We start from the raw sequence: 27,929 nt of genomic DNA, 5'->3' as shown, positions 1-27,929 counted from the left end.
TCAAAAGAGCAGGAAAAGAATGGGCCCACTGGTCAGACTCTGGAGCTACGGCTGGAGGAATGGACTTGAATGCCTCCGTAGCCACCCCGGAAGGGGGCAACCCCCGAAACTGCCCGAGTCTCAGAAACCTCTAAACCCTGCCCCGACCCCAAAGACTTCAGACACTTAGGAGCTGGAAGCAGAGGGGGGGGGGGGGGAGTGGAACCAAATGAACCACAGCAGTTGAAGAATGAGGATGGAACCAAGGCTGAAGCGACCAACACCCTCAAGTCCGTAACCGTATAAACAAAATGGGGCAGCCTCAGGGCATCCGGGCAAGCAAGCAAACAAGCGCGCTGCAACAACCTAAACCTATCTTGCAACGAGCGAATCTCCTGCACCCGAACAATATCAGATCGGGTGAACCGAGTCACAAACAAGCAACAAGCTCACAGGACTCCGGGTCGAATGTATCACCGACCCATCAGACAGCATGACAGAGGCAAAAACAATGAGCGTCGCCATGAGACAGGGGGACAGAGCAATCCTCAAACTCGTAAAAAGCGAGAGGGGACTCAGGGGTCACATCCAGTGGACCCAAGTGCCCCTTCGGGTTTCCCAGGGCCCCTGGACTGGGTCTGCTAAGGGTTATCCCAGGCAGGGTATTGCTAACTGGCGCCCAAGCTACCAAACAACACTGCTAATGCTGAACCCTCGCTACGTGTCCACTCACGAAGGCGAAGCAGGGGGCCAGACAGGGGTACCACCCCTGGTAACAGCAAACACAAACAACCCTAGTATAAGGGGGAAGGAACACCAAGTCAGACCCCCAACCAAGTACAGAGCACCACTTGGTTTCCGAACTTTAGTTATCCGAAACTTCCAGTTTCCCGATTGGGGTTGGGGAGTCGTGCTACCCGAACAAAGTTCGAGTAGGAAGGGGTCCGCCAAGCATCACGCTGGCTTGTTGTGGTGGGTGGGAGATGGTCCAGTTTGCCCACTGTGACTTCACAGATTCACGGCCTATTATTCCTATTATTTTGAATTGCCATAAGGCTGGAATGTTCATTCTGTGCTTTTGTTTTACATATCTGCACAATCAAGAAACATCTGTGCACCATGTCGGCTCCAAATGCACGCATTGCGTCAGTGATGGCTGACCAGTGGGTGGATGGATGAGGGAGCTTAGGTGGGAGGCAGTATGAGAGAGAGGGGGGGAGAATTAGTCAGAAAGGGAGGGAGGGAGGGAGAGAGAGATGCTAGGAGGGAGTGGGAGGGAGAGAGAGATGCTAGGAGGGAGGGAGAGATGCTAAGAGGGAGGGGGAGGTAGGGAGAGATGCTAGGAGGTAGGCAGGAAGGGACGGAAGTAGTGAGAATTAGGGAGGGAAAGGCAGGCAGGCAGGGAAAGGCAGGCAGGCAGGCTAGCTTGCAGGCAGGTTGGCAGCAGGAAGTGAGTGGTAGTCACGCGGTTGAACCGCGTGACCTTTAAAAGAGAGTATGGGATGTAGGGGGGCGGGTGGTGGGGGCGAGACCGGCTAGTTCCCGAAGATAAGCCTAACACACACTACCCGTTAGCATGATGGCAGGCAGGCAGGCTTGCAGGCTGGGAAGGAGGCAGGCAGGCAGGCTGGGAAGGAGGCAGGCAGGCAGGCTTGCAGGCTGGGAAGGAGGGAGGCAGGCAGGCTTGCAGGCTGGGAAGGAGGCAGGCAGGCAGGCTGGGAAGGAGGCAGGCAGGCAGGCTGGGAAGGAGGCAGGCAGGCAGGCATGCAGGCTGGGAAGGAGGCAGGCAGGCAGGCTTGCAGGCTGGGAAGGAGGCAGGCAGGCAGGCTTGCAGGCTGGGAAGGAGGCAGGCAGGCAGGCTTGCAGGCTGGGAAGGAGGCAGGCAGGCAGGCTTGCAGGCTGGGAAGGAGGCAGGCAGACAGGCTTGCAGGCTGGGAAGGAGGCAGGCAGGCAGGCTTGCAGGCTGGGAAGGAGGCAGGCAGGCAGGCTTGCAGGCTGGGAAGGAGGCAGGCAGGCAGGCTTGCAGGCTGGGAAGGAGGCAGGCAGGCTGGGAAGGATGCAGGCAGGCAGGCAGGCTTGCAGGCTGGGAAGGAGGCAGGCAGGCTGGGAAGGATGCAGGCAGGCAGGCAGGCTTGCAGGCAGGCTTGCAGGCTAGGAAGGAGGCAGGCAGGCAGGCAGGCTTGCAGGCAGGCAGGCAGGCAGGCAGGCAGGCTTGCAGGCTGGGAAGGAGGCAGGCAGGCAGGCTTGCAGGCTGGGAAGGAGGCAGGCAGGCAGGCTTGCAGGCTGGGAAGGAGGCAGGCAGGCAGGCTTGCAGGCTGGGAAGGAGGCAGGCAGGCAGGCTTGCAGGCTGGGAAGGAGGCAGGCAGGCAGGCTTGCAGGCTGGGAAGGAGGCAGGCAGGCAGGCTTGCAGGCTGGGAAGGAGGCAGGCAGGCAGGAAGCGATATATGGGTGTTGAAGTGAACCATGAACCACGTGACCTTTGAGAGTGTGTGTGTATGGGTTTGGGGTGGGGGGAGAGGGGGAGGTTTGTCGGTGGTGGAGGAGGGACCGGCTGACTCCGTAAGCCTAACCACACTCCACAGACCTGTGACCCAGATTTGTTTCTTAAATGTACAGTACATCATCGTATATTTTAGGCAGGATGTGCCTGCAGGCTGGCAGGATGTGCCTGCAGGCTGGCAGGATGTGCCTGCAGGCTGGCAGGATGTGCCTGCAGGCTGGCAGGATGTGCCTGCAGGCTGGCAGGATGTGCCTGCAGGCTGGCTGGATGTGCCTGCAGGCTGGCTGGATGTGCCTGCAGGCTGGCTGGATGTGCCTGCAGGCTGGCAGGATGTGCCTGCAGGCTGGCAGGATGTGCCTGCAGGCTGGCAGGATGTGCCTGCAGGCTGGCAGGATGTGCCTGCAGGCTGGCAGGATGTTCGGCTGGCAGGATGTTCGGCTGGCAGGATGTGCCTGCAGGCTGGCAGGATGTTCCTGCAGGCTGGCAGGAAACATCTAGAGGATGTTTGCCAGACGTCTTAATAATCAGTTAGGAACAATTAAGTACTTTTATAAAGCGGACCAGGACTTCACTTATTGGTGAGTACAAACAAAACACGGTCGCATTTACGCTACGAACCTGTCGATTTTTCCCCCTAGAGTTTTTTCGTAAATTTTTCAGATCAATTTCTTTTTACATTTCTAGTTTATTTTTTCCCCTCTATTTCTCGTATACGAACTTACATGTTAACCGACGGGTCTCGTCCCCAAGGGGTTTGGAAACCAAGTGGTGCTCTGTATAATATAAAAAATAAAAATAAAAAAAACAGTGTTGAATGTAATGAAACGCCATTTTCTGGGTGAGTCCCGGAGGCTCCCCGGAGCTATCCATGGCTGATATGGATACCCTAACTATTTTGCATCAGTCGATGTGGGTGGAGTTCTAGGCCTACCGGGGACCACGAGCCAGAACCTGGCCCCCTCAGAGAGGCACGGGGAGCAATGGCCCGTAGAAATGCACATGTGATTTGGAGCATTCTATATCTGCCATCGACCGGGACAGGCACCCAGAAAGGTAAGCGCCACAAAACAAACCCCTATTCTGGTTAAACAACAAAAATCGACAAACGAGTGGACAGAACTCCCCCAGGAAAACGAACTAACAAGCATGACGTCACGCGAGCCGCGCCGCATGTCTGCGCAGCTCCCTCCTCCCCGGGAGGGGGAAGGGGGAGCCCCAGACCCCCGCGCCGGCGATCCCCGCCCCAGTTCTGAGGCTGGATATCAAAACCGTGAAAAAACCCCGCCGACCGGAGGGCGGAAGGGTGCCGGGGAGCCTTCGAAAATGTCCCATTTTCCCATTTTCCCATTTTCCCATTTTCATTCATTCCATTTTCTGGGTGAGTCCCATTTTCTGGGACTCACCCAGAAAATGGCGTTTCATTACATTCAACGCTGGTTTTCTGGGGGGAGCCCCTACGGCTCCCTGGAGCTACCTCACCAAAGACTATCTAAAAACAAGGGGACATACCCGGGAGGTGGTCGGAGAAACACTCCACAACACGAAGTCGAGACAACAACCCAAGGTATAGCATTCGCCAGAAAAAAGGGAGAACGGCCGCAGACGAAGAAAACCTAAGATCACGACAATAGGAGCCAAAAACCACTGCGCCTAAGAGCAAGAAGCTCTGCCACACGGCCCCCCAGAGGCGAATGCCAAGACAAAAAGAAAACCGAGGCAAAGCAAACCTGACCCCAAGGAGCCACAACCACCAAGGAGAAGAAAAACAGGAGAGCACCCTGTTCAAAGACCAGGATGACACAGGCAGTGCATAAGCAGGCCGGAGGTGTAACAACGCACGATACAACCTGCGAAACGGCGCAAAAGGAATATCGATACCGAAAGCTAGCAGCAGAAACCAAGGTGCCAGATCCAGGAACGGCCCCAAGTGCCACTACATCCTCTGCAAGCCAATCCTCTGACAGCCCCAGGAGGGAAAAGAAAACGCAGGACCAAAACGAAAATGCCACAAGTGTGTAAGACCACCCCCACAAGTGCAGCTGACAGGGAAGGAACTCGCATAAGGAGCCGCCCCGCACCAACATCCCGCAGAAGGGCAGGAGCGAAAAGACTCATTAGGAGGAGCAAAATCGCTCCCAAGAAAACTAGGAGCGCCGAGACAGTGTGAAGAGAAGAGGTATTCACAAAAGAACAAAAAGGCCAACACCCAGAGGCCGCTGGGAAGAGGACCCACAAGCCCTAGAAATAACCGGAGGCTAGGCGAGGGGCGAGACGAAGACCCCAAGCTCATCCCCAGCCAGCACAATGAGGCGAGGACAAGACAGTGAAACCAAGGAACATGGAAAAACCAGGCCCGGCACAGCAAGACCGGCAAGGAAGGAGAGCTCCAGAGGGAGCACGGAAGGGCCGAACATAACGCCACAACCAACCCCGACCCGCAGCTGCAGTACCAAACCGCAGCAAAATGTCACCACACTCCCCGAGGAAGCGACAGAGAAGATAGATAAATCGTACACGAGTGGCACACAAGGGGACATAGGCAAAAACCGAGCACCCAACTGAGCCACAGGGGCGGTAGAAGAAACGTGTGCAGTGTAACAGGCAATCAAAGGAACACATTAGGCAGCCCAACATGGGCTGACCCATACACAGCCCCAAGAGCAGAGATGAGTGTGCCCAAGAAGCACAGAATCCGCCCGACAGGAAAACGACAGGGAAGAGGCGGAAACAAAGCCAGAACCCAACCTGCAAACACAAGGAGGCGAACACAAAACCTCCGACACAGGAAAACTTACTACCAAACAGGCACCCCCACCGTTGCACTGCGGAACAAGGTGGAGGCGGGGCCCAGAACTCAAGCAAGGTTAGACAAGCATAGGAGAGGGGCAGGAGTAGTACAGGCAGGAACCGCCTCGGAAGGGACAAGAGGCCACCTGCAGACACCCGTGAACCGAGGAAGGAATCAGGTGGAGAGAACAAGAGCTGCCCAGTATGGGCTAATAGCCCTGCAGTAGGCACCTCGGGTGATACGGTCCACGTTCTCAAGTACGTATGTACACCCATTCCTACTCCCAAAAACAAAAACAGCGTCAGGACGAAAGAGACGCCAAAACCGCACCAACTCACTTGCAGAACATAGGCCCTGAAGGGCCATGACGCAAGCGTTCGAGTCCGTATCTGCCGGAGGCGGCCAGTGCGCCCATGCTGGAGAGGAGGGGAGCAGCGAAGGAGGCTCCCCACCCTAGAACGCAGGGAAAAACCTCATGAATTCCACACAGCGGCACCCCAGAACACCCCCAAAGCAACGGGACACGGATGGGAATAAGAAAAAAGCGAGAGGCGAAGCCCCCCCGAGAGAATTGGAGTAGAATACGTGTGCACACCGCCCGGAACCAAAACAAACTCCCACGGTGCATGTGCAGGACGCGAAAGAAAGTAGCCCAACCAGGCGAGAAGTAGCCCAACCAGGCGAGAAGTAGCCCAACCAGGCGAGAAGTAGCCCAACCAGGCGCGAAGTAGCCCAACCAGGTGAGAAGTAGCCCAACCAGGCGCGAAGTAGCCCAACCGGCTACAAGGAGCCCAAACGGCCACAAAGGAGCCCAAACGGCCACAAAGGAGCCCAAACGGCCACAAAGGAGCCCAAACGGCCACAAAGGAGCCCAAACGGCCACAAAGGAGCCCAAACGGCCACAAAGGAGCCCAAACGGCCACAAAGGAGCCCAAACTGCCACAAAGAAGCCCAAACGGCCACAAAGGAGCCCAAACGGCCACAAAGGAGCCCAAACGGCGACAAGGAGCCCAAACGGCTACAAGGAGCCAAAACTGCTACAAGGAGCCCAAACTGCTACAAGGAGCCCAACCTGTCCAGAACAGAAGGAACCAGTATGGAGGCAAACTCCGGGACACGCAGGAAGTAAGCCGCAAAGGCCAACCGCACCGCAGGCGAAGAGATGCGGTTAGCCGAAAACCTCCTGAAGACAGAACTGAAGAAACCACAGGGACACGGAACCGAACCCGGGGAGGAGCAGAACCCAAGCCCAAATCGTACACAGAGGGGGGAAAGAAAACCCCCCTCCTCATAACAGTAAGCCCCGCTCAGAAGGACGGAAATCCAGGCGGGGCGCAATGGAGCCCAAGGCCCCCAAGGCCGCTCCTCCCCAACCCCAGGAGCCCCTGCACCAGGCCCCGGGGCCGAGTCGACCTCCAAAGCCCCGGCCTCACAAGAAAAAGCCGGGGCAGCCGAGAGAGCTGAAAGAGAAGGGGGCCCACTGGTCAAAACCCCGGAGCATTGGCCGGAGGAACAGACTCGAATGCCTCCGCAGCTATCCCGGACGGGGCAACCCCCAAAACTGCCCAAGTCTCAGAACCTCTAACCCCGCCCCGACCCCGAAGCCTGCAGATGCGTAGAGGCCGGAAGCAGGAGGGGGAAAAACAAGGGCGTGGAAGGAACCAAGGCCGAAGTGACCAAAACCACCCAAGTCTGGGTCCCTACACAAGCGGGGCAGCATCGGGGCGCCCGGGGAAGCGACAAACCAGAGCGCGTTGCAACATCCTACCCTGCAACGCGCGAGCTGCCTGCACCCACGGGAATTCATCAGCAGACTGGGTGAATAGAGTCACGAACAAGCAACAAAGCTCGCAGGACTCAACGGTCGAATGTGTCACCGACCCAACAGGCAGCATGACGGAGGCAAAAACAAGGAGAGTCACCCTGAGACAAAGGGACTGAGCAACCCTCAACTCGCCCAAAGCGAGAGGGGACGCAAGGGTCTCCACTATCGGACCCGAGAGCCCCCGGGGGTTTCCCAGGGCCCCTAGACTGGGTCTGCTAAGGGTTATCCCAGGCAGGGTACTGCTAACCGGAGCAACAAAACTCCCAAGCAAACTGCTAAAGCTGAACCCACGGGACGTGTCCACTCGCGAGGGCATAGCAGGGGGTGCCACCACACAAACGAACCTAATATAAGGGGGGGGGGGGGGGGGGGGAACACAAGGAAGACCCCCCTACCAGGCAAAAACAAAAATAAAAGAAAAACCACACAAGTGGACAACTTACCCAGAGGGAACAGAGCCGGCCGCTGTCATAGGTGAAAACTAGCTACGCAGTACCCTGCGCCCCACCAGTGCGATAACTACCACTTACCCCAAGGTAAACAAGGGAGTGAAACCCCCAAACCCTCGGGGCGGCCAAACGCCAAGCAGCGAAAAGCCAACAGAGGTAGACCCAAGGTGACTTGTGGAAGGCAACCCCAAGCCCCTAGGGCGGTACTTACAGGGCACTCAGGGAAGGTGACCCTAAGCACATGCAGCCCGAGTACCTGAGAATACTACTCCCAGCTCACACGACCACCGTAAGAGCAGCACTGCAAACAAGTCACAGCACTGAGACAAGACCGGAGCTGGAGCCACACGACCGTGCATGATCCCATCAGCCGAGGAACTGGGGCGGGGATCGCCGGCGCGGGGGTCTGGGGCTCCCCCTTCTCCCTCCCGGGGAGGGGGGAGCTGCGCAGACGCGCGGCTCGCGTGACGTCATGCTTGTTAGTTCGTTTTCCTGGGGGAGTTCTGTCCACTCGTTTGTCAATTTTTGTTGTTTAACCAGAATAGGGGTTTGTTTTGTGGCGCTTACCTTTCTGGGTGCCTGTCCCGGTCAATGGCAGATATAGAATGCTCCAAATCACATGTGCATTTCTATGGGCCATTGCTATCCGTGCCTCTCTGAGGGGGCCAGGTTCTGGCTCGTGGTCCCCGGTAGGCCTAGAACTCCACCTACATCGACTGATGCAAAATAGTTAGGGTATCCATATCAGCCATGGATAGCTCCGGGGAGCCGTAGGGGCTCCCCCTAGGAAAAAAACTTGCAAGAGGACAGCGTACTCAGAGGTGAAAACTAGTTACACAGTACCCTTCCCCCCTACCAGTGCAAAAACTACAACTTACCCCAAGGCAAACCAGGGAGGAACCCTCCCCCCCCCCCCCAAAAAAAAAGAAAAAAAAAAACTTGGGGCGGTCAATCGCCAAGCAGCAAAAGACCAACAGAGGTAGACCCAAGGTGACTTGTGGAAGGCAAAATCAAGCCCCTAGGGCAGTACTTACAGGGCACTCAGGGAAGGTAACCCTAAGCACATGCAGCCCGAGTCCCTGTGAATATTACTCCCAGCTCACACACCTAAGAGCAGTACTGAACCCAGGCTCAGCACAATAAGAGTCCGGAGCTGGAGCCACACCACTGAGCAGTATCCCATCGGCCAAAAAACGGGAGGGTGGATTGCTGGTGTGGGAGTCTGCGGCTCACCCCTTCCTCATCCTGGGGAGGGGGGGAGCTGCGCAGACATGCGGCGCGGCTCGTGTAATGTAATGCTTGTTTGCTTGTTTTCAGTTGGGGAGTTCTGTACACTCGTTTGTCAATTTTTGTTGTTTTTAACCAGAATAGGGGTTTGTTTTGTGGAGCTTACCTTTCTGGGTGCCTGTCCCGGTCAATGGCAGATATGGAATACTCAAAAATCACATGTGCATTCTATGGGCCATTGCTCCTGTGCCTCTCTGAGGGGAGCCAGGTTCTGGCTTTTGGTCCCGGTAGGCCTAGAACTCCACCTACATCAACTGATGCCAAAGTTAGGGATATCCATATCAGCCTGGATAGCTCCGGGGAGCCGTAGGGGCTCCCCCCAGAAAATACATGTTGGGTACAATTTCACAACATGGTTTTATTGAACAACATAGGATTACCTGGTTGGTTGATACCTGGTTGATGGGGTTCTGGGAGTTGTTCTACTCCCCCAAGCCCAGCTCGAGGCCAGGCTCGACTTGTGAGAGTTTGGTTCACCAGGCTGTTGCTTGGAGTGGCCCGCAGGCCCACATACCCACCACAGCCAGGCTGATCCAGAACTTCTCTTAGAAAACAGTCCAGTTTTCTCTTGAAGATGTCCACGGTTGTTCCGGCAATATTTCTTATAGTCGCTGGGAGGACGTTGAACAACAGCGGACCTCTGATGTTTATACAGTGTTCTCTGATTGTGCCTATGGCACCTCTGCTCTTCACTGGAATTTCTTCACTGGAACTCTTCACTATTCTGCATTTTCTTCCATATCGTTCACTCCAGTATGTTGTTATTTTACTGTGTAGATTTGGGACCTGGCCCTCCAGTACATTATTTTTTATTATATTACACCAAATAAATATGGGGGCACACTTACGTTCTAGGGTTGTTGAGATACAGAGGGATACTTCTCAGCAAACATAAATATTAGGAGTGAATAGATTATTGGATCTCCCCCAAACTAGGACTTAAGGTCACCACAATATTGTGTCCTTCCTTGGTAACTACAAGGGTGGCATGGATTTCAGCAATACAAGGTTCTGACACTTAAACTCTTTACAAATTGGGGACAAAGTTGGTGTGGTATAGACCACGTGTTCCAGAAAGCTGAGTCAATGAATCAATATAACAGAAGACCACCTACACACAGGTTTCCATAAATAACCTTAGTTTTAAAACTGCCTATCATTAACTCAGGGAAGGAGCACTGCTATAGCACGTATGAGATACTGTACAATGCACTTATTATTGTAGGAGACCACCACACACGTGATGACTGCCTTTTCCTTACGGCCGCTCCAAACTAAGTGGACGAGACAGCTCGCACATCCTCTTCTTTTTTTTTTTTTTTTTTTTTTTTTTTGAGATATATACAAGAGTTGTTACATTCTTGTACAGCCACCAGTATGTATAACGTTTCTGGCGGGTCCCTGGAATATGATCCTAGCCGCAATGAATCGTTTGTACAACCAGGTACCCATTTTACTGTTGAGTTAAACATGACTACAGTTAAGGATTTGCACCCAGTAAATCCATCCCGGCCAGGATACGAACCCATGACAAAGCGCTCGCGGAACGCCAGGCGAGTGTCTTACCACTACACCACGAAGCCTATATCTGTGTCCAACCACCCAGTTCCAATAATGTTTCACACACATTTGTATCTCCTAATAGTTTATTTATAGGTCTTATAAGTTCCAGACTGTTTTTCAACATTTAACAATTTTGAATCTATATATTTTCCAGCACTGAATATACTTTTTAAACACGTATTATATGTGCTGTTTACACTGTTTTGGGGATGATGCTTTCCTGCTATAACAATGCTCTATGCATATACAGAACTGACTATTGTACTGGCGGGATTCCAACTGTAAGAGTTCGAGACTGTCTTTCAACATTTAACACTGCTGTTTCTATGTCTCTCTCTCTTTGGTTATACACTTCACAAGGGTCTCTCTCTTACGTAATTCCCCTTTCCTGGGGTGATGAGGAAAAAAGACAAATTCATGTAAATTTAAAGAATTTACATAATTTTTTCTAAGCAAATTCTAACATAACAGAAATATACAAAATCCTAGTGGTGCTTACTAGCTAGCTAAATGACAGACAACAATGTATCTTGTAACCAAGACACGAGTGGCAATGGCTCTCCACTTGTTCCACACAGCAGGAGACCAACTTACATCATAGCTTCACACCTTCACGGTCTCTTCCAGAACTGTTTCACTTGACTTGTTAGGACTGACTAGACCAACGGAGGAGAGTATGAGGGATGTATGCATGATGTAGACTTGAGCTCTTGAATTGCATGAGTAGAAGTGGCTGCAATTGGTAGAACATACATATGGGTCACCAATGAGATGTTTCCCTCTTTGGATTCTGGATCATGTCTTAGGTTACTGACATCAGTTCATTTGAGTAATTGGAGCAAAGACATGGCTGCCACTCAGGTGACCTACTGTCACAACAGGATGCCACACTACTGACATGTTTCCTTGATTTGACTGTACCCGCGGTCTACAAGGGAAAACCCAAGTCAAAACAGACTAACGACTATAATGGTCACTTGATAACCATAAAGGAACTCTAAAGGGAGACTCCTGGATACTTGACACCTAGTATTCCACAGATACTTATAATTAAATGGCCATAACTTTACCTTGCATCTCTTCTTAGGCTTTTTCAAAGTGTAAGCACTGTACTATTATTATTGATTTATTGTTTCTCTTGGTGCTTTTGCTGTTACCGACTTCCTCTTCTTGGTATATGTGCGCCTTTTTCAAAGACCAGCCCTACCTCTCTTTGACCTCCGTCCGTTGTCTATACTGTCCAACTTGTCAGTGTATCTGGGGCTATCCGTAGGGTGTTCTGCATGTTGGTCGGTTGCAGATCCTCCATACTATGATGTGTCCGGAAACAGGTACCTACACTTTTGAGGGTCGAGACCACATAAGTGGGGTGTACATGATCACAACAAACCCAAGAAGTGCAGCTACGTGGCTTCCAACTGGGCCGTTAAATCTAGTGGATAATGCAATAAACAACTGCCGAGTGCTGTGGCTGCCTGCCTCACGCTATGAACATCATAACTAGCATTGTGTCACTGATACCTGAATGTTGATCCTGTAATGAAAACAATGTACATCTATGTCACAGGCATGTCAAACACCTGGCCCGCGGGCCACATGCGGCCCTTTACAAGCACACCTTCGGCCCCGCACAAAGGATACTATATTCTGCAATAATTTTTATTAAATGACTTCAATTAGTTGTCATGTGTGGCCCTCATGACCACACAAATGTGACCAATATGGCCCTCGGGGGCCCTCAGTTTGAAATCTATGGCACTATCAAAGCAAAATATCTGTTATTTTGTTCATTATTATTACATGGTGCTGTGGCACCTAGCTGCACAGCATTGCTGAGAGCTCCTGCTTCATATGCCAGCCTTGGTCACTCTCTCAGTACTGAGTCTCTCATAGCCAGGAGGGATGCTGATGATTTTTTTTTTCAAGATGGCATCAGTTTACTGGAGCCTTGAAGAATAGGATGCGAGCCCCATGCACCCGTAGGAGTTTTAAATCTTATACTATACTAAAAAAAAATGGTTGTAGTGCACACCATCAATAAAACAACCCTGGTTGTAGTGTACAACATCAATAAAACAACCCTGGTTGTAGTGTGCACCATCGATGAAACAACCCTGGTTGTAGTGTGCACCATCGATGAAACAACCCTGGTTGTAGTGTGCACCATCGATGAAACAACCCTGGTTGTAGTGTGCACCATCGATGAAACAACCCTGGTTGTAGTGTGCACCATCGATGAAACAACCCTGGTTGTAGTGTGCACCATCGATGAAACAACCCTGGTTCAGTTGGGTAGTTGAAGGGTTAATAGCTGTGTAGCCCAGGGGTTAATATACCTAAGGCCCTCCACCCTGGTGATCATGCCTCTAAAGGAGGCCTAATGCAGGAGCAGCACTAGGGACTGTAGAGGGAAGGCTGGCTCTGAGCACATGCAGCTCCAAGTCCCTTATGAGCCAGGTTGAAACAACACAAATCAGACAGAAAACACATTCATAATGCTAACTAAAATATAAAACAGCAAGCAAATGGCCCCCACAGGACAAAATCCATGGATGGCTGGCACAACACTTAAAAGCAGCAGGACCGTCATGCCTGGTTGACAACCTGGGAGCCCAACAGTGGACAACCAGTGTCCATATCAGTGATTGAACCGACTTGCAGGCTGGGGAAGACATGGAGCTCCAGGCCCCCCAATCCTTACTGGCGGGGGTCAGTTCTAGGATGTGAGACCGAGCATACTGGATAAGTTCGCTAAAGAGCTCATACTAGTTTCGAGAGATCCGATTGATTGTTTACATTATTTGGGGTGTTTATTTTGTAGTATTGAGCCTTTTGTTTTTTAACCCAGCAATGGGTCTGTATTGGTTTGCTGACTTTTTGGACGATTTCTTGGTGGGATGGCAGTGTCATATGCTCCCTCTGCATCTATGAGAGCAGGGCCAGGTCATGGCTCTGGTTTCCAGTAAGCCAAACAGAATCCCATAGCTGATGTGACCTAGCATCATTAGTGACCTTTTGATAAATGTGACCATGGTGTTATTGCACATAAAATGCGTTCAAAAGGAATTACCGGGAAAATAGGCAGATGGATCTACAATTTCCTGACTAAAAGAACCCAATGTGTAATAGTCAACAAAATAAAATCCAGCCCATCAACCGTGAAGAGCTCAGTCCCCCAGGGTACTGTGCTTGCTCCAGTACTTTCTCTCATCCTCATATCGGACATAGACAAGAACACAACCTATAGCACTGTATCATCCTTTGCAGATGACACTAGGATTTTCATGAGAGTTGGCAACATAGAGGACACGGCAAACCTCCAATCAGATGTAGATCAGGTCTTTCTATGGGCTAGAAAATAATATGGTGTTTAACGAGGATAAGTTAGAGCTCATACGCTACGGAAAAATTGAAAATATAAAAACAGGAACCACATACAAAACTCAGGCAAATCATAACATAGAACGAAAAGGCAATGTAAAGGATCTGGGTGTACTCATGTCGGAAGACCTTACCTTTAAAGAACACAATAAATTAGCCGTCACAACTGCAAGAAAAATGACAGGTTGTATAACAAGAACTTTTCACACTAGAGATGCTATACCGATGATGATACTTTTCAAAACGCTTGTGCTCTCTAGAGTGGAGTACTGCTGCACAATGACAGCCCCTTTCAAAGCTGGAGAAATTGCTGACCTGGAGAGCGTGCAGAGATCCTTTACTGCTAGAATCCACTCAGTAAAACATCTAAATTACTGGGACCGACTAAAGAGCCTAAATCTGTACTCCCTTGAGCGCAGGCGGGAGAGATACATAATAATTTACACATGGAAAATAATTGAGAGGCTGGTCCCAAACCTACACACAGAAATAACATCATATGAGACCAGAAGACATAGCAGGATGTGCAGAATACCCCCGTTGAAAAGCAGATGTGCAACAGGTACTCTGAGAGAGAACTCTATAAACATCAGAGGTCCGAGACTGTTCAACACGCTTCCACTACACATAAGGGGCATAACTGGCCGACCCCTCACAGTGTTCAAGAGAGAACTGGATAAGCACCTCCAAAGGATACCTGATCAACCAGGCTGTGACTCATACGTCAGGCTGCGAGCAGCCGCGTCAAACAGCCTGGTTGATCAGTCCAGCAACCAGGAGGTCTGGTCGACGACCGGGCCGCGGGGACACTAAGCCCCGGAAGCACCTCAAGGTAGCAAGTGGGAGCCATCTCGGTGAGATAGCTTCAGGGAGCCACAAAGGACTTTTCCCAGAAAGCCAGTCATATGTCATGATGAAAATCTTTGCTGATTGAATGTTAAGGATGAAGAATTGTTTGAAATTGAATGGGTAACAAATGATCATCTAGGTAAATCTATGTCCTATTTGGGCGACACAAGCCATAGTACTCAACCTTTACTCACTAGCGCTAAAATTATCAGATTTGGCTTGTTTTAACATCCATTTTTAAGTGCATATTCTTCTGCCTTCCCAACTTCCTATTAAAACTACCGCCTTGAGGAAGTCACCGAGAAATTTGAATAATATTACAAGTAGTATTGTATATCTGAAATAAATGTTGGAACACCATTGTATTTACTGTACTGACAAGTTCACATTTTACTCTATTTTTTTTTTATTTACAGCTTAAAATTAAAAACAAAAACTCACTTATATTGACCACCAGAATCACACAGATAGACCTCATCAGTAGTAATGTGACGGTCAGTTTCTGGTGTTGGAGTGTAGTGAATCACTGAAGCATTCGGACCAACTGATGAAATTGTGGAGAAACTCAATCCAACGAAGTCATCCAACTCACTGAAGTAGAATACAAAAATGCTTAATATGTATTACCGTATTTGTTGTCGTATAAGACGAGCTTTTTTTGTATTTTTAAATGTATATGCAAAATTGTCCTGTGTCTAATGCGGTCGTATTATGGATGTGAGACCGAGCATACTGGGTAAGTTCACTAGGCTCAAAAATTGTTGCTAATAATAAAATTTGGGAAAAGAAACAACATTATTACAGTAATTGTATTACTAATAATAAAAATACTGAAAACAAGCCGAGTTATCACAGTCTGTTATCACAAACTTAGGAAAAATTCCTTACGATATGCGTCGGCAGTTATGAAGGAAACTCACATCTCACCACCAAACCCAGCATACATAACCCACACCTGATATATGTCATACATTATTTAACGACTTAATTTAACGACTGTTACCTTTAACCACTGCACTGCACAGAGCGCCTTAATGCACTGGATGGAGGGTGCGCATAGCTCCATATGGCAATCGTAGGTATATCCTAGGATTCAAAACTGGCGCGGTGACTTGGGTACGAGATGGATGCCCAAGGTCTCCAGTGAGCGTCCGCCATTTTGAAATAAAATCCCAGCATGCCCCTCGGCTGTCGGGAGCCTCAATATCAAGGTAGCAAACCATGTCCGACACATCATCAATGAGCTCTGGGTCTACGGTCAGCCACAGTGTTGAAAAATGACTAAGATATAGAAATACAGGACATACTGTTTGATGAGGAACATATTAGTGACACTGAAGACTATAGTCCTGAAAAAGACCTAACACAGGCATCTGACACAAGTGATACAGACATTGAGGTGAACATTGTAGTGTGTGTACAGTACACGCATCTCGCCCAGCCTCCCATGCCACCCTAGGTCAACATCACTGGATTTACCATCACCATCTGTGTCATTTGACATGTCTATACTGAGTAATAGTATAGGTGATGGGCCATTTTCTGGGTTCAGTGACACAGGCTCAGATACAAGCAGTGTTGATGAACCAAGTGCAAGCAGCTATGGTGTTACTAGGCAGGGTTTCTGCAGCCCCCAGCAACACAGTGAGGCAAGCGCCAGTGTGTCACGAGGCCTGAGGACAAAGATGATAGTGAGGCCTCGACATCAGGTGTTTGTGGTAGGCCTATACTACGCAGAACAGCCTCATCTCCTGACATTTGTAGCTCTATCACAAGACAACACAGCCGTAGTGTTGGCACCTGTGTTGTTGGTGCTCGTGATGGTGTAGGCCGTGGTGTTGGCACCTGTGTTGTTGGTGCTCGTGATGGTGTAGGCCGTGGTGTTGGCACCTGTGTTGTTGGTGCTCGTGATGGTGTAGGCCGTGGTGTTGGCACCTGTGTTGTTGGTGCTCGTGATGGTGTAGGCCGTGGTGTTGGCACCTGTGTTGTTGGTGCTCGTGATGGTGTAGGCCGTGGTGTTGGCACCTGTGTTGTTGGTGCTCGTGATGGTGTAGGCCGTGGTGTTGGCACCTGTGTTGTTGGTGCTCGTGATGGTGTAGGCCGTGGTGTTGGCACCTGTGTTGTTGGTGCTCGTGATGGTGTAGGCCGTGGTGTTGGTGCTCGTGATGGTGTAGGCCGTGGTGTTGGCACCTGTGTTGTTGGTGCTCGTGATGGTGTAGGCCGTGGTGTTGGTGCTCGTGATGGTGTAGGCCGTGGTGTTGGCACCTGTGTTGTTGGTGCTCGTGATGGTGTAGGCCGTGGTGTTGGCACCTGTGTTGTTGGTGCTCGTGATGGTGTAGGCCGTGGTGTTGGTGCTCGTGATGGTGTAGGCCGTGGTGTTGGTGCTCGTGATGGTGTAGGCCGTGGTGTTGGTGCTCGTGATGGTGTAGGCCGTGGTGTTGGTGCTCGTGATGGTGTAGGCCGTGGTGTTGGTGCTCGTGATGGTGTAGGCCGTGGTGTTGGTGCTCGTGATGGTGTAGGCCGTGGTGTTGGTGCTCGTGATGGTGTAGGCCGTGGTGTTGGTGCTCGTGATGGTGTAGGCCGTGGTGTTGGTGCTCGTGATGGTGTAGGCCGTGGTGTTGGTGCTCGTGATGGTGTAGGCCGTGGTGTTGGTGCTCGTGATGGTGTAGGCCGTGGTGTTGGCGCTCGTGATGGTGTAGGCCGTGGTGTTGGCGCTCGTGATGGTGTAGGCCGTGGTGTTGGCGCTCGTGATGGTGTAGGCCGTGGTGTTGGCGCTCGTGATGGTGTAGGCCGTGGTGTTGGCGCTCGTGATGGTGTAGGCCGTGGTGTTGGCACTCGTGATGGTGTAGGCCGTGGTGTTGGCGCTCGTGATGGTGTAGGCCGTGGTGTTGGCGCTCGTGATGGTGTAGGCCGTGGTGTTGGTGCTCGTGATGGTGTAGGCCGTGGTGTTGGTGCTCGTGATGGTGTAGGCCGTGGTGTTGGCGCCAAAACCAAAAACACGGGTGAACAAAAAGCATGGGTTAACTTGTGTGGGAGGAGTGTGACAATTTTGTACCCACAAATTCCAGCACTTGATAATACCAATAATGGTGTGATACCCTTATTCTCCTAAACTAGCGATGATATGGCTGAAATTGATTATTTTATGGCATATTTCGATCAAGCATTCATAGACCATCTCATTGCAGAGATGAACCGATATGCTCTGCAACTCATTGCCTCTGTAATTTTACCTACCTCTCGAATGATTAAATACCAGACGCGAAGAATGGAAGAATAGATCGAACCAGCCAGGTAAAGAACCGGCCCGATTTACTGAAAGAGGCTGAGCCACGGAAAAAGCCCCGGGTTCGGACACAGAGCAAGCAGTGCTTGAAACCAAGGCTGGGCCGGCCACCATGGGTCCAGAAGAAGATCCCTCCCCTGATAGGACTCCAGCGCCACATTTAAATAACCCAAAGCAGCAGCCAGACCAGGGAAAAAAAAAAGTATTGGTAACTTCACCTCAACCAATTCTGCTGAAAGGCATCTACCATGATGGCTTCACAGGCAGGGAAGGGCACCACATTTATCGGGAAACGCCTCGACCACACTTGACACGAAGAGGTCCACCTCCGGGGGGCCAGAATGTCTAGCAAAGCCAACTGAAGGAGTCGGCATCGACCATCCATTGCATGGACAGGGAAATGAACCACAACAGGCCGTCCACCAGAACATTGGACTGGCCCCTGATGTGAACCCCATGGAGAGCTAAACCCCAAGAACCCACTTCTTGGGGTTTAGACGTCTCAACCCGCAGTAGACACACTCGAAGCGACCAGCCCCAAAGAACCAGATACCAAAGAGACCCCCCCCCTCGGTGGTTCAGACAATGAACCACTGGGGTGCAGTCCGAATAGAGCCGGATCGTAGAGCCTTGAACCGAGCTGAATGTGCCGCAGCGAAAGTCACCCTGTCATAAACTCCCGCACTGTGCTGTGAGCTTGATGGAATCTGCTTGATGGAGTTCTAGGAGTTCTATATCCCAAGCCTGGCCCAAGGCCAGGCTTGACTTGTGAGAATGGAGCGACGGAGTCCAACGCCACTGACCGGCATTGTGAGCACTGGTCACAAAGCCCCAGCCGAGAGACAAGGCATCCGTGTACACAGAGCAAGAGTTCCAGAAGGCGCCACAGTACCGAACTTCAATAAACTGGAGGAGAAAGCCGGCGCCACAGCAACCGACGCAAGGTCTCCAGCGGACGAAGCCAGCGATTGCGAGAGTGGCGGAAGGGACAGTCTTGAAGGAACCAGATCAGACGCCGAAGCCAAACCCGACCTATAGGGGTAGACCAGCACAGCGAAGTTCAAACTCCCTCACAGCTGCTTGAGCAACCACAAGTGACCCCCAGAAACAGCCAAAACCGGGACTGCAGCTGGAGCAGTGCCCCAAGAGCGATAGACAAGGATGCAGTCTGGGAACCCCAGATAATCCCAGACCCAGCCAGGTCCAAACCTGGGATGGAACCAAATGGTACTTCCTCCAGGTCACCAGGAACCCAAACCTGGCGAGCTGGAAAAGAACCAGAGCCCTAGTGAGCAGATACGCGGACTGGCTGGGAGCCCTTACCAACTAGTCGTCGAGGTAGGCCAAAACCTGAATACCTAGGAGACGAAGACGGGCCACTACAACCCGGGTAAGATGCGTGAAAATGTAAGGTGCCAGATTCAGCCCAAACAAACAAAAGCGGTAAGCCAGCTGCCCCACCACAAAACTTAACCAGTCCCTGAACCCCCAGATGAATAGGGACGTGCCAACATGCGTACCAGAGGTCCAGAGATATTGGCCAAGACTCTGGATCCAAAAGAAACTAGACAAACCCCCCCTGCCAAGCCCCAGGAGCAAAGAAAGGGCAGTCTGCAAGCCAGGAACCCAGGAACCTAAGAAAACAGACACCCAATTTGGGTACAGAGTGGTCATCCGAAAAGAGGGGGCAAGGAATCCAGTGGTTGAGATGGTACAAGTCCAGAATGAACCGAAGATCTGCACAGTCACATTTCGGCACTGGGAACAAGCAAGAAACCCATTTGAGGGATGAGGCCATCTCATCCCTCAAGTGTGGACAAACACGAGCTTGCTTTTCCCCCATCGCCCCATCAATGGGGCGTCCCGCAAAAGGGCTAGCGCCTCTACCGAGAAGCAGACTTATGTGCAGAGCGCCGCCCAGATGAAGATGACTTTGGAGTAGGCACTGGCACAGAAGCTGGCACTAAACATATACGCACCTCGACCAGCAGAAGCTGGAGCCCCGGTACGACCAGAAAACCCCTGCCTAGCCCCAGGAGCAAAGGGCAGGGCAGTCTGCAAGCCAGGAACCTAAGAAAACACACACCCAGTTTGGGGACGAGGACCTGAACATAAAATAGGCCGGACCATAAGAGGGGCAAATTCTGGGTCTCGCAGGAAGTAACCACCAAGGGCCTCTCAAAGCTCCACGGGGGAAATTCGAAAGGAAGAAAACCTCCGGAAAACAAATCTGAAGAACTCAAAGGAACCCGGAAACGAACCGGAGGGGGGAGGACCCTAACCACCACATTCGCCGGCATAAAACACACCATAGAAATTAAAAAGTCAACAGGTGATCAGAAAAAGAACATTAAAGTGAAGGGCAAAACACACAACCCTGACAAAACCTCCATGGGTAAAATGGCCATAAAATGGACAGGAAATCGAGGGCCAAAGGCATGGTAGTCAGCAGAGCACATGCCCAGCAACCACACGTAAACAAACAAAGACGCAGTACCGCCCTGGTGGCCGGGGGGGGCACTGTGTCTTGTCTGCGGGAAAGGGGGGGGGCCTGCTTGTAAGACCCAGAAGCCTCAGCGGGAGGAGGAGTACGCTCAAAGGACTCCATCTCCACATTGAATGGGGGAAGCCCTCCATTCTGCCTGAGTTTCATTCCCACCAAAACCCTGCCCCGACCCCGAAACCTTCAGACATTTTGGAGCAGGGCAAACCATGCCCAGTGGGAAAGGACTTAAGGGCACAGACAGAACCAAGGTCGAAGCGACCAACGCCCCCAAGTCCGGGTCCTTAAGCCAAAACGGGGCTTAACACATTGCACCAACAAAAACCTAGTATGCAACATGACAGCTTCTTAACCCCTAACATCTCCCAAAGAAGAGTGGGAAATTGGATGACGAGTAGGGAACAAGTCTCACACGACTCCGGGTTGAAGGTGTCACCGACCCAACAAGCAGCATGATAGAGGCACAACAGATGATTATCACCCTGAGGCAAGGGCAACAAACAACTCACAAACTCGCCTAAGGCGAGAAGGGACTCGGAAGAATGAACTATAGTAAACTGCGAGCCCTGATGGGGGTTTCCAGGGCCCACATGGGGAGATGTCCCTATGTGGGACTTCTCCCCATAGAAGATGGGGAGATGTCCCGTCCCCCCCCCCCCCAGGGAAAGGGGGGTGGGGGGGTGGGGACGAGTGGTATGTCATATGACTATTGGCTTGTTTCCTTGTTTCCTGGGGGTGTTTCTAGCCTTTGTTTTGGTCTCCGGTTGTAATTTCTACCAGTTGGGGTCTGTTTTTGGGCACCTATCTTTTTGGGTGCCTAACCCCAGTCAATGGCAGACATAAATATACTCTCAAAGAGTGGAGTTTTCATAGGACATTGCTCCCTTTGCCTCTCTGAAGAACCAGGTTCTGGCTCGTCGTACCTGGTAGACAGACAACTCCATATGTTTGAAGCCCCAGACTAACATTGCTAATATCAGTTCCAGAGAGCTGACGGGGCTACCCTCAGAAAACCAGCATTGAATGAAATGAAATGCCAAACTCCAGGTGAGCCCTGATAGCCTGAAGCTAATATCTGTGACAGTGTGCTAAATCCTATCAATCGCTTAGATTTATTGGCCTACCAGGGACCATGAACCCGAATCTGGATCCCACCCCTTCTTCAAGGAGGTTACCTTGGAGTTGTTTCAGGGCTTAGCGTCCCCACGGCCCGGTCGTCGACCAGGCCTCCTCGTTGCTGAACTGGTCAACCAGGCTGTTGGACGCAGCTGCTCGCAGCCTAACATATGAGTCACAGCCTGGTTGATCAAGTATCCTTTGGAGGTGCTTATCCAGTTCTCTCTTGAACACTGCGAAGGGTCAGCCAGTTATGCCCCTTATATGTAGTGGAAATGTGTTGAACAATCTCGGGCCTCTGATGTTGATAGAGTTCTTTCTCTCAGAGTACCTGTTGCACCTCTGCTTTTCAACGGCAGTATTCTCAACATCCTGCCATGCCTTCTGGCCTCATAGGGTGTTATTTCTGTGTGCAGGTTTGGGATCAGCCCCTCCAATATTTTCCATGTATAGATTATTATGTATCTCTCCCAAATGCGCTCTAGAGAATACAGATTTAGGCTTTTTAGTCAGTCCCAGTAGTATAGATGTTTTACTGAGTAGATTATGGCAGTAAAGGTCACGCTCTCCAGGTCAGCAATTTCTCCAGCTTTGAAAGGGGCTGTCATTGTGCAGCAGTATTCCACTTAGGAGAGCACTAGCATCTTGAAAAGTATCATCATCGGTATAGCATCTTTAGTGTGAAAGGTTCTTGTTATCCAACCTGTCATTTTTCTTGCAGTTGTGACGGCTACTTTACTGTGTTCTTTGAAGGTAAGATCTTCCGACATGAGTACACCCAAATCTTTGACATTGCCTTTTCGTTCTGTTATGATTTAACAGCATTTTGTACATGGTTTCCGTTTTTATATTTTCATTTTTTCTGTAACACATAAGCTGGAACTTCTCTTCGTTAAACACCATATTATTTTCTGTAGCCTATAGAAAGACCTGATTTACATCTGATTAGAGGTTTGCCGTGTCTTCTATGTTATCTACTCATGAAAATTCAAGTATCATCTGCAAAGTATGATACAGTACTATAGATTGTGTCCTTGTCTATATCCGATATGAGGATGAGAAAAAGTACTGGAGCAAGCACAGTACCCTGGGGAATCGAGCTATTCACGGTTGATGGACGAGATTTTATTTTGTTGACTATTACACATTGGGATCTGTTAGTCAGGAAATTGTAGATCCATCTGCCTATTTTTCTGGTAATTCCTTTTGAACACATTTTATGTGCAATAACACCATGGTCACATTTGTCAAAGGCTTTTGCGAAATCTGTGAAAATTACATCATTTTGTCTGTCTTCCATGGCATCTAATGCCATGTCATAGTGGTCTAGCAATTGCGACAGGCAAAAGCGCCCTGTTCTGAAACCATGTTGTCCGGGGTTATGGAGATGCTGTGATTCAATGTATTTTGTGATCTTGCTTCATAGCACTCTCAGAAATTTTTATGATGTGCGATATTCGTGCTATCGGTCTGTAATTTTTTGCCTCTGCCTTATTTCCTCCTTTATGGAATGGTGCTATTTCTGCTATTTTTAGTATGTCAGGGATAACGCCAGTGTCTAGGCTTTGTCTCCAAAGAATGTGAAGGACCTGCGATAGTGTTTTTTTCAGTTCTCGATGAATATGAAGTTCCAAGAATCAGGGTCTGGTGCAGAGTGCATAGGCATACTGTTTAAGGCTTCCTCAAAATCCAGTGGGGATAGGGTGACATCTGATATATGATTTGATGTTGGTATCATATCCATGAAAAATTCATTTGGGTTATCAATCTTTAGTGAGTTTAGTGACTCGATGAAAAAAAAAGAGTCGTACCGTTTCCTCAGTATCTCGCTCATTTCTTTGTTGTCATCGGTGAAAGTTCCATCTCCCTTTCGCAGGGGCCCAATACTAGATGTGGTTTTTTATCTTGATTTTGCATAGGAGAAAAAATATTTCGGATTTCTCTCTATTGCACTGATAGCCTTTTCCTCTCTTTGCCTCTCCTGGGTTTTGTATGATTCTTGTAGCTTTAGTTCAATTGTTTCTATTTCTCTACCTAACCACCTTCGCCATTCTTGAGATAGGATGTGACTCAAGTTGTTCCGCAATTCATTTTCTTCGCCTATAGAGGGAACGACGTTCCCGTTCCAATCTTCATCTCTTCCTCTTTTTTTCTTAGGGGTATGCGGTTTGAACATATTTCTAGTGCTACTGAGCTTATTTTTTCCAGGCACTGGTTCAGGTTTGCATTTTCTAGCTGTTCTTCCTAGCTTATTTCTGTGAAGTCTTGGTTTATTTGCTCCCAGTTTATCTGTTTATTATTGAAGTTGAATTTGTTGAAATCTCTTCCACCGGGCATCGGGACTGGTTTTGCAGGTCTATTCCCCATGCTTGTCAGAACTTCAATTAAGTTGTGATCTGAGTAGCAGGTATTTGTAATCATTATGTCCCTGATCAATTCATCATTATTAGTGAAAATGAGGTCCAGCGTGTTCTCCTTCCTAGTTGGTTCTACTATTTGCTGATTTAAGGCAAACCTGTCGCACATCCGTAGCAGGTCATTTGCATGTGCCTGTTCATTTAGGCTACTTCCTGGTATTCTTTCTGATATAACTGTATTAGCCAGGTTCTTCCATTTCAGGTGCCATAGGTTGAAGTCCCCAAGCAGGATGATGTTCGAAGCTGGATTTGTGAGGTTTTCCAAGCAGTGTTCTATTTTCATTAGTTGGTCTTTAAACTGCTGATGACTTGCCTCTGGTGACTTATATACAAGGACAATAACTACATTTAAGATCTCTATTTTGATTATCAGCACTTCCACCATATATATCATTTGTGGTGTTTAGCAGCTCAGTACAGATGAGTGTGTCTTTGATGAAGAGGCTGACCCCACCCTGTAGCCGGTGTTTCCTGTCACATCTGAAAAGATTGTACTCTGAGATCCATATTTCACCATCATGATAGTCCTTGGTGTGGGTTTCCGTTAGGACCACAAACACTGCAATTGTCTCATGTAAGAGGCCATCTATGAATTTTACTTTGTTACATTTGCGTGTTTTAATACCCTGAATGTTGGTTGGCAAATAAAAATGATGTTATGTTTGTGGAAGTGCTGGATGCTTTACTTGGTGTTAATATCTGAGGCTCTGGTAAGGCCACTGTGTTTGCGTCCTCTCCAGCATTTCTCCAAGTTGGTGGTAGAATCTGGACAATTTTAGCCATTCTTCTCCTTCTCCTTCTCCTCCTCTTGCTAAAAAATTATCCTGGCAAGTAGTGTTGTAGCTGCTTTCCTCGAAGCGGTTTGTCAGTCTTATTCGCCTGGTACCCCTTATATGTAAAGTTAGACATTCCATATTGAAGCACTCTTTTCTATCTAAGGAGTTCTTGCAATGTTCTGGGTGAAAAAAATCACGGCTTTCGGTGCATTTACCTGTACTAAGGAGAATTCTGCACTTTCTAGGGTGATTGTACTTACATATTCCATTTGTTCTTCCTGATATGCCTGTAAGATGTTCTTCCATCTTGATGGAACATGCCTGTAAGCATGTTCTTCCCATGCTTACAGGCAGCCCATTTATAATAACGATAAGTTGCGGGCCCTTGTTTTTGTTTGTTTTCCTTTGCCAGAGGACAACAACTGCTGTAGGGTTGCCACCGACATCACCCCCAACGCAGCATCCTACTGTAGCGCCATCCCCGACACAGCATCCTACTGTGGCGCCGTCCCCGACGCAGCATCTTACTGTGGCGCTGTCCCCGACGCAGCATCCTACTGTAGCGCCGTCCCCAACACAGCATCCTGCTGTGGCGCCGTCCCCGACGCAGCATCCTACTGTGATGTAATTACCTTTTGTAGTTAGTAATTTGCTTTTTGGGCTCTGGTGATTGGTTTGTTCATTTGCAGCCGTCTCCTCCTCTTGTGCGAAGAATGAGACGTCTGCTTTCCAGAGGGGTCCTTGGGTTGTTGATGCTTGGTTGGTTAGGCTGGGGGTGCGCATCTTGTGTTGTGTCCAGTTATGGCTCGCTGCCGATGGTTGCATGCCTTGGCTTCTGTGTCCTGGGTGTTGCACTTTGGGTTGCCCTGGTTTCCCTTCTTCCCTGTGCTTGGGTACGGATTTCCTGTCTGCTAAGTCCTTTGGTGCTGTTGGTTGGTTGTCTTGTTTTCAATTTCAGTTGCGTGTGGCATATGCCTCCCAGGTGCATTCCTCTTTTTTGTTCACTTTAGTGAAGTAGCTCCGGGGAGCCGAAGGGGTTCCCCGAAAAAACACCAGTGTTGAATGTAATGAAGCGCAATTTTCTGGGTGAGACCCGGAGGCTCCCCGGAGCTTATTAGGCTGATATGCTAATGTCAGATTTTGGCATCAGTCATGTGAATGGAGTTCTACGGACCTACTGGGAACCACGAGCCTGAACCTGGCCCCCCTCAGAAGAGGCAAGGGGAGTAATGGCCTATAGAAACCCCCGTGTGGTTGGAAGCATTCTGTCTGCCATTGACCTTTGCTTTGTCAAGCTAATGTCAAGCATTATATGACAGAGTGCTGGGAAGATGGGACACCACGAGCGTAGCTCTCATCCTGTAACCACACTTAGGTAATTGACCGGGTCAGGCACCCAGAAAGGTAAGCATCCCCCCCAAAAAAAACCTATTCTAGTAAAAATTGCTACCAAAAGTTGAACAAGTGGATAGAACTTCTTACATTCAACGCTGGTTTTCTGGGGGAAGCCCTTACAGCTCCCCAGAGCAAAATACCGACAGAGGAAAGTAGAGGGACTTACCCAGGAGGTGGTCACTGCTCACTCCTCAACTCGAAGTCGAGACAACTGGCTGCAACTGCCGACCCAAAGCGACACAGGCCCGACTAGGCCCAGGGACGTTCACAATATAACGAGCAGCCAGGCTTCATTCCATGGAGAGGGGAACAAAACGAGACAAGCCTTTGGCCAAGATATTGGACACTTCTCGCACGTGAACAGCCAGGAAAGCCAAACCCCGAGAACTCAGCAGATGAGTCACCTGAAGCGACAAGCGCCAAAGAGCCAAGAACTGCATCGAACCCCCTCGGTTCAGACAATGAACCACAGGGGAGCAGTCCAAATGGTGCCATTGTCGATCCGCGGCCGACCTGAATCCTCCGTAGAGCAAACCACACCGCCGCGAACTCCCGCACCATGCTGTGGGCTCGAAGGAAGGACGGACTCCACCATGCTTGGCAGGCCTGGTGAGCACTGGCCACAAAGCCCCAGCCGAGAGACGACATGTCCGAGAACACATCGAGCATGGGCTCGGGTAGACGCCAAGGCACTGATCCCCGAAAAATCCGAAGAGGAAGCGGGTGACGCAGCAGCCAAGGCAAGGCCCCCCGGGGCCCGAACCCAGCGATTGTTGAGAGGCAGAAGGGACATCCCCGAAGGACCCAGAACAGCCGACGAAGTCAAACCCAACCCGGCAGGTAGATCATCATCGCGGATTTCAGGCACCCGCACAAACCCTCGAGCAACCGCCGGGTGACCCCGGGAGCCCCCCAAAAACAGGTGCAAGTGGGTCCGCAGTCGCAGGAGAGACTCCAGAGGAAGAGACAAGGAAGCGGTTTGAGAGTCCCACAAAAGACCAAGCCAGGTCTGAACCTGGGAGGAAACCAGATGGGACTTCCTCCAGTTCACGAAGAACTCGAACCCGGGGAGCTGGGAAATAAGCAAATCCCTGGCTAGCAGACAAGAAGACCAGCTGGGAGCCTAAACCAGCCAGTCGTCGAGGTAGGCCAACACCCGAAAACCTAAATGACGCAGCTGGGCCACGACGACTTGCGTAGGGCATGTAAACACGCGAGGTGCCAAATTCAACCCGAATGGGAGACAATGAAAGCGGTAACCTTGACGCCCCAAAACAAAATCAGGCCAGTCCCTGAACCCCAGATGAATCGGGATGTGCCAATAAGCATCCCGGAGGTCCAGGGACACCATCCAAGATCCCGGCTCCAACAGGAGCCGAACCTGGGACAGCGTAGTCATCCGGAAGGAGGGGCAATGAACCCAGAGGTTCAGACAGGACAAGTCCAGAATGAACCTCAGGTCCGCACAGTCCCGTTTCGGCTCTGGAAACAGACAAGAGACTCATCTGAGGGACGTTGTCGTTTCAACCACGCCCAAGCAAACCCACTCCAAGACGACTCGACGAAGCGCAGGGGAAGAGGCCTGCCCTGCCAGACCCACCAGCCCCGAACCCCCCAAAGGAGGAGGGGCGACCCAACGCCACCGCAGGCCGAAGGAAATGACCCGAAAGGCCTACAAATTGAGAGACCAGGCGTGAGCGAACTGCGCAAAGCCTCGCCCCCCATCGCCCTGTCAATGGGGCGAACTGCAAAAGGTCCAGTGCCCCTTACGAGACCCAGAACCTCGCACAGAGCGAACACCGCGCTGACCAGATG

At 50.4% G+C, this 27,929-nt stretch overlaps 1 protein-coding gene across 4 annotated transcripts in view; it reads right to left on the bottom strand.

Moving 5' to 3' along the window:
* ApepP (Aminopeptidase P) overlaps positions 1-27,929 on the bottom strand; it is a 334,482-nt gene that overhangs the window by 144,743 nt on the left and 161,810 nt on the right. For 3 of the 4 annotated variants that reach the window (XM_069309418.1, XM_069309421.1, XM_069309419.1), the window contains one exon: positions 15,063-15,212. The exons of the other annotated variant lie outside the window; for it this stretch is intronic. In XM_069309418.1, coding sequence (XP_069165519.1) covers positions 15,063-15,212 — 150 coding nt within the window. The remainder of the gene's footprint in view (positions 1-15,062; positions 15,213-27,929) is intronic. 4 annotated transcript variants of the gene reach the window in all.

Source organism: Procambarus clarkii, chromosome 65 (genome assembly GCF_040958095.1).
Source record: "Procambarus clarkii isolate CNS0578487 chromosome 65, FALCON_Pclarkii_2.0, whole genome shotgun sequence".
Taxonomy (NCBI): Eukaryota; Metazoa; Arthropoda; class Malacostraca; order Decapoda; family Cambaridae; genus Procambarus; species Procambarus clarkii.
This window is presented reverse-complemented; position numbering and strand designations above follow the sequence as displayed.